Source organism: Camelina sativa, chromosome 14, assembly GCF_000633955.1.
Source record: "Camelina sativa cultivar DH55 chromosome 14, Cs, whole genome shotgun sequence".
Lineage (NCBI taxonomy): Eukaryota > Viridiplantae > Streptophyta > Magnoliopsida > Brassicales > Brassicaceae > Camelina > Camelina sativa.
This window is the reverse complement of record NC_025698.1, coordinates 31,137,188-31,144,177: the sequence shown is the minus strand read 5'-3', so window position 1 is coordinate 31,144,177 and position 6,990 is coordinate 31,137,188. Positions and strand designations below refer to the sequence as shown.

The 6,990-nt window shown below is 40.0% G+C and overlaps 2 protein-coding genes across 3 annotated transcripts; one reads left to right on the top strand and one right to left on the bottom strand.

The window, feature by feature from the left end:
• LOC104743022 (coiled-coil domain-containing protein 22-like) lies at nucleotides 204-2,874 on the top strand. Of its 2 annotated transcripts, none has more exons than XM_010464144.1 (6): nucleotides 204-520; nucleotides 843-1,250; nucleotides 1,395-1,618; nucleotides 1,801-1,947; nucleotides 2,132-2,356; nucleotides 2,489-2,874. In XM_010464144.1, the coding sequence occupies exons 1-6, from the start codon at nucleotides 263-265 to the stop codon at nucleotides 2,715-2,717; spliced, it is 1,491 nt and encodes a 496-aa protein (XP_010462446.1). In that variant the 5' UTR covers nucleotides 204-262; the 3' UTR covers nucleotides 2,718-2,874. The 2 variants fall into 2 exon arrangements, with proteins under 2 accessions (XP_010462446.1, XP_010462447.1); XM_010464145.1 differs by having other exon boundaries at nucleotides 301-520; nucleotides 820-1,250.
• LOC104743021 (GBF-interacting protein 1-like) lies at nucleotides 2,908-6,700 on the bottom strand. The gene is made up of 9 exons (XM_010464143.2): nucleotides 6,053-6,700; nucleotides 5,542-5,585; nucleotides 5,336-5,408; nucleotides 5,137-5,245; nucleotides 4,940-5,040; nucleotides 4,538-4,790; nucleotides 4,045-4,273; nucleotides 3,582-3,944; nucleotides 2,908-3,490 (listed from the first exon to the last, which is right to left on the bottom strand). Exons 1-9 carry the CDS (start codon nucleotides 6,228-6,230, stop codon nucleotides 3,197-3,199), a joined length of 1,644 nt encoding a protein of 547 aa, XP_010462445.1. The 5' UTR covers nucleotides 6,231-6,700; the 3' UTR covers nucleotides 2,908-3,196.

Below are 6,990 nucleotides of genomic sequence, written 5' to 3'. Positions count from 1 at the left end.
CAGTTGGTTGTGGCAATAAGCCAATAACCACACTGTCTTACTCTTATTTGTGTCACGATAGATCGTGATGTTTTAGTAAATCGAAGATGTCACAAATGTACAGACTTGCTACAGTCAGCTCTTCATTTTTATTACTTTTACCGTTATTTTATCATTTCCAAAACGGTGTCGTATAGGCTGCTGACGGAAAACTGTTAAGTTGTGTGTTTCTTCTTCTTCCATTCCATTTTTGTGAAGAGAAGAGAAAGGTTGGAGAAGAAGTATGGAGGAATCGCGAGATATACTGATGTCAACGCTGATCGAATCTGGGGTTCTGATTCCCGGAGATTTCTCTTCCGTCGGCGAATTTTCCCCGGAGGCGTTGGTATCGATCTGTGCTCAGTTGCTCAATCTCATTGACCCATCGGCGTCGCTTTGCCATGAGCTCCCTGATTCTCTCCCCGATAGGTTCAGGATCTGCACCGACATCGCTCATTCTGTGAAGAATCTAGGCTACATCAGCGAAATGAGCTATTATAAGGTTATACATATCATATCATCACTCCCCTCTTTAGATCGTCTTCGAGAATCTAAGAATTTTGATTGGTTGATAGGATAGGGCGCGTTTTCGTCTTCTGATTGATTAAAGGAATTATCTTTAGGGTTTAACACCTCTGAAAGAGACATGCTTTTACTGTGGAATTTGTAGATTAGATGTGGCTGTGAGAATGTAAGATGGGTTCTTGTGAGCTGTGATAAGTCCTTTTGGTCTTCGTTAGAATCTTCTTGTTCTGGCTTGTGTGGCTTTTCTTATATGTGTGGCATCACATGCTGAAACAGATTGTATGTGTTGCTTGCGGCAGTTTCTGCATCCATCTGAAGATGACTCGTATAGGTTGGTTAGGTTTCTGGTTGAGAGGCTTTCGGAGAAAAATGAAGGGGTGAAAACTTCCCCAGCTGGTGATTTAGCTAGCAGGACCAAGACTGAGAATTTTAGAGATATTTCAGAAGACATGATGGTTAAGGAGGACAAGGATGAGACTTTTGATATGCATATACAGAAAGTTGAAGCTGTCCTTAAAGATCTTACAATGACTACTGAAATCTCCCATTTACCAGACTCTCTTGCAAAAGATACATCAACCAATGGTTCCGCCAATGTTGACATTTTTCCCCGAAAGACAGATGACCCTGTTGATGATGTACCCTCAGATCTTTCCTTAAGAGAGTCATCTGGATATGACGATAATTCTTACAAAGACCCGTCTGAGGTACTGTTTCTTCTGCTTATTGTGGGCTTATCTCTTTTTCTTTTGTATATGGGAATGTGTTTGAACAGTTACATAAGAATAGTGATTTCAAATCCGTTTAACGAATGTTGATGGCTTAACCTTTATCATTTTTACGCTTTGTAGACAAATTTTGAGACTGTTGAGTTACAGAATCAACATAATTTACTCTTGGAGGAACTGGAATCTGGATCTTCAGAGTTATTTAGTCTTGACAGTGAGCTGGAGTTATTAAAGATGGCTGCAGAGAGGTTATTGGCGGACAAAAAGCCGGGTGGTTCATATCTCGAACAGCTTAATCAACAACTGGTGATCAAAAGGTGTAATATCACGGATATTAAAAAGCAATGGTATGAACACTTTTCTATCATTTTCAAGTTGAAAGCATCCATGCATTCAGTTCCCTGGGAAACCACAGGACTTGATAACTTGAAATATATATATGTACAATCCCTGTATGTGTAAATGGATGTAGACATTGGGGGAGCGCTATGTATAGCATGATTACTAAGTATAGCATGTCTTCCTTCAGGGACGATGTAAGGTTGACTTTGGAAACTAAAAAGCTACGTCTCTTGGACCAACTTCATATTGAGGAACCAGAGGCTAAAGAGAAATTCCATAAGTTGAGAAAGACTGAACTGGATTTACAATCTCTCTCATCAGAAATTCAAAAGAGGTAACCAGAAAACTCTTACTACATGGCTCTTCACTGTCTGTGATTTTGACTTTTGTGATTTTGGCAATTAGAGATGTTTCTTAAGTTCTTTTCTTGGTGTATGACTAAGTGTGCCTGTGACCTCGATCAGGTTATTATCCCTAGACTCTCGTATCATTTTAATGTGTTTATCTTTTCCCGACAGGGAAGATGAACGGTGTAACCTATACAATGAACTTGAGAGGCAGCCAAAAGCAGCCCCTCGGAAATCTTATATCCATGGGATTAAAGAAATAACTAAAAACAGCCGTAAACTGGACACCGATATTCAGAGGATTTCAGGGGAGACCAGGGAGCTACAATTAGAGAGTAACTCAATCCGAGAACGCCTGCACCGATCATATGCTGTTGTGGATGAAATGGTTACAAGGTATGAGCTTTTGGTCTCACATACAGTATTTGAATCGTCTGCTCAGATGTACACCAAAAGAAAAGTTGCCATGTCGCTCACATGTATACCCTTCTATAACGTGATGATGAGGACGGTTTTCTTTTTCTGCAGGGAAGTGAGAAGAGACCCAGCGGTACGACAGGTCTACAAGCTACTGACCAGTATTCACAGTATTTTTGAGCAAATCTCTGAGAAAATTCTCATGACTGATCGGTTTAGAAGAGAAACAGCCGATTATGAAAAGAAGTTGGGGTCCATCACAGCTCGAGGCATGAGTTTAGAGAAACTACAAGCCGATCTGGATGCCATCAGGAAAGAAAACGATAGCTTAAAGAAATAACCATGTGGCCAAGGAAGTTGGATTCAATTATACATTTTTTGTAGAATTTTGAGGTCATCAGAGAATCATCCGTTAATGTGCTTTCAAATTTTGAGGAAGTGTTTATATATAGGAATGTGTGTAATCTTTTCTCAGGTATATGACAATATTTCTGATCTGATCTCGACTACTAAAGAACGCCTAAAGCTGATTCGGTTAAAGTCACATTCAGACTAACGAGGCATGCATATAGAGAGGCTGCATGTTTCAAAAAATTATTCCATAGGGATCATCCAGTACATTCTTTTATGTATTTCCTGTATGGTCTCACAACAAAAAATGTGGCAAAAGGTTTGCTACTATGATGCACATCTTCTTCCTTCTTGTAATTGTCAACCTAAATTTCTCTGGGGATGATGGTTCCTAAGTATTTACACCCAAAAATCCAGACTTTAACATCTCTATTACGCGTTTGATGTGTAACTCTATACCCCCTTGAGCTAATATTTGTTGACCCAATTCGTTGGGGCAGCTTGATGTTGCTGATAAGCGATGTGCGGGTGTCCTGTGGGTTCAGCCATAGCCGTTGTGGTGTGTGGCCCTGGCGGTAAAGTCTGATATGTAGTTGAAGCAGCGGTCATGGGCAGTGTTGGTTGGTGTATTCCCATGAGGCCACCATGACCACCCTGCATAACTGGAAAACCGAGTGGCGGACCTTGGAATGCTAAGTTGTACATTGGATTCACCTGCAGGTTGCCAAATCCCTGTCCAACCCATGCAGCTGCACTTTCAGTCTGCAACAACAATATAATGTACACCACTGTTAAAATATATATAGTCTACATATATATCATTGCAAGGATACAACAATAAAAAAAAACTGACCAGGCGTGATGCATTTTCTTCACTATGGATAGAATTTAAGGCGGTTGCAGATGGGATGTGAGTAGCAACAGTGGAAGAAGCTTGTAGGGATGGATTTGTGGGGGAAGGGTTTTCGGTGTTGCCTACATGAGAAGGTGCTGTGAGAGCAGCTCCTGGTGGAAAATAAGACTGCTGAGGGATCCCGTTTGGGTTCACAAACTGGTGAATGTACGGCGGTGGTATATAAAACTGTGAGTAATAGGGACTGTAAGGGAAGAAATTGGGAGGGTATTGCTGCCTATAAAGATTTGCCTGTTGAGAGGCTGCTGCTATGGAGACCTGATCCGGAGGATATGATACTAATGAAATAGCTGGAGCTCCAGGCTGCAATTTGGAAAGAAAAAAAAACACAGTTATCAAAACATTATATACCAAATAAAGGAATCGTTTGACTGCATATAATGTGACAAGATATTCCACGTGCCTGAGTCTCGGCTGCTTCTGTGTTTGCAGGCTGGCCTATTGCTGATATAGAGGGGACAAGACCAAACATACTGAGTGGAGCTTCTTGACCATAAGCAATTTGATGAGTTTCTGTGTTTGATAAAGCTTCCTCCTTCAATACTTCTTCTACAGGTGGGATAATGTGAGCTCCAGGTGCCAAATTTGAAATTCCATGATCCTTATCTTCAGAAAAAGTTGATGTTTCTTCTCTGCACAGGAAGGTATGGTAATGAGATCGAAACACGAAATTTGAGATTTAAAAGGATAAGCCAACAAAAAAAAAAATTACACCTCGACTACTATATTACAAGGAAAGACCTTCCCATGTCCAAAACTGAACTTGAAAATGCTTATCTGAGTAGTCTCACTTAAGTACTTAACTGAAACCCAGAGCAGTGTGTTTGAATAGAGATTGCAGTAGATCAATAACTAAGGAAGACAATATGTAGAGTGAAAGTACTGTAGTCACCAACCTGGCAGAAGCAACCCCAGAAATACCACTGGTAGTGGGAGAAGGTTCCCTCTCATCATCTCCGCCACTGGCACGATTGTTAGAAGATGCCTCGTTCACGAAATTGGAATCAAAACTGCCAAATGTCAGACCATTTTGCAGTAGTTTGGCATCCTGAAGGTGGAAAGGAAATGTTACGTGTGATTGTTCCCTAACATCTGACTTGAGAAACGATTGAGTTTTGACTTTATTGGATGCAGTCTCAATTTCTGCGACTGTAACAAAAAGAAACCAGAAGCTGAATCAAATACCAGGCCATTGTTGCTGCACCATTACTGACTTAATTAGACAACATAGTAAACTGAAAACTTCTTCAATGAAGAATTTGAGGCAAAATCAAGATTGATAAGTCAATATACAGTACCTTGATCTGACTGGCTACTGCAACAGGAAGCGGAAATCAAAGAAGGATCATCTTGAACTTTATGATTGACCTCACTCGGGAGACTAGTAGGACCAGAATCCCTGCAGAAGGTATACTATGATACTTAATAGGAGAAAAAAACGAAAAGCACCCATAATGGTAGAGACAAAGAAGGATGATATGTAAACTAAACATACTTCATTTCACTATGTACTGTGATGTTTGTAGCAGGCTGGGCAGTTCTAGAACCTCTTGTTGCATGAACAGCTCCATTATCCCTTTTAAAAGATGCACTTCTTCCATTACCTGCATCGGAATGTCAACAAAGAGCTTAAAAAAGGGAAGAGCATGAAAATTGTCATTTTTCTAAGATATGAATAAAAGAAAACAAACAACCTTGATAAGTTTTACTTGAAGCAAAGTTCCTCCGACCACCTCTGCCACTTGTTTGAATGATTGGCACTATACTCTGCAGGCAGAAAGAGAGAGATCATATGAGATAAGGAAAGCTATCATAAGAGCAAGTGATGCACACACAGTAGTATCATGCAACCTGTTGAATCTAAAGACAAATAATAACTGAAAGAAAGAAGAAGACTTGCCTCCTTCCTTTTCTCCTTTTTACTTCTCACCTCATGAAACGTATCTGCAGTATTTCAACACTGTATATAAGGACAAGGCTCATAATAAAGAAGAACAAAGTAAAATACAAGAGTTATATTCAGACGAGAATACAGTTTCGAAAGAAGCTGCATTGTTGTGAATCTAAACAATCCAAAATCTCAATGTTTTGACATCTAGACACAAAAGAACAAGTAGCCCAACCTACACCAACTAGAATCTTTGAAGGGTAACCCAAAAATAAATAAACGACAAAGATCTCTCTGTCAATTATTCCAAACGGCTTTTAATAAGAAAGCATAATCCAAAAAGCGAACCAAAAAGCAAATCCACATGATCTAATCTTCCAAAACATCAACAAATCCTATCGTACGGTACAGAGCAAATCGAATAAGGCAAATTAAGAAATACATAATAAAAACCCTAAGTGGAGGAGAGACAGAGAGATGATTAGTAAGTAAGTAACAAGGAGGAGGGAGGGAGGGGGAGAACCTAAAAAGAGGAGTTTCTGAGCGGTCTCATGAGGATCATTGAAGGAATCCTTATAGACAGCGAAGATATCCTCGTCGGAATGTTGTTTGCCCGTAATCTCCCTGATACTCTCGAGGGTTTTGCGAAGATGGCGAGGAATCGAAACCCTAGAGGAGGAGCCGCCATCGGAGGAGCTCATGGTGTTGTAATTGTAAGGAAGTAGAGAAAGAGAGAAGCGGGAGGAGAGAGAAAGTGAGAAGCAAATTGAAATTGGAAGCGACCAAAGCGAGTCCTCCCGTATTGTATTATTTACTGTTGTGTAACCTCTTCAAGTCCCTGCACTGTCCGTAACCTTTTTTATACGCTCACGTCACTCTCTTCATTTGCACAACTCAACAACATAACTCTTTCTCTACCTTTTTACTACGGTCAGAAACACCCATTGATTTTCTCACGAGCCGCGTATTCAATCAGGTTTCGGTTTGGTTCGATCTTGAGTTCGATTTACACTTGGTTTTTATCATATTCACTCGGGTTGACTGACTTCAATGGTCAACCGGAGTAGAGAGTGAAGAATAGGAAGTTTTATCAAGTTTTAAGTGTTTTATTGTTAAGTTTGAATTGGTCTAAGTCGTAGGATTGAGTCTTCTGTTGTTAACGGAGTAGTTGAATAAGTTGCAGGTTTTTTAGGAAGTAGTGCTAAGTGGTTGTTCTACTATAAGTCATTTTCCTGTAACACTTTATCAATTAATCGAATCATTCAGTTTACTTTTGGACTCTGAAACTTACAAGTGGTATTAGAGCAAAATACATTGGGTGAGAGATCGAGAGAGAAACAGAGTGAGGGTGAGAAAAACAGATCGAGAGATAACAAGTGAGATGGGTGATAAAGAGTCTTTGTTGAGTATTCCAAAATTCGATGGAGACTATGAGCATTGGGCAATGCTCATGGAAAAACT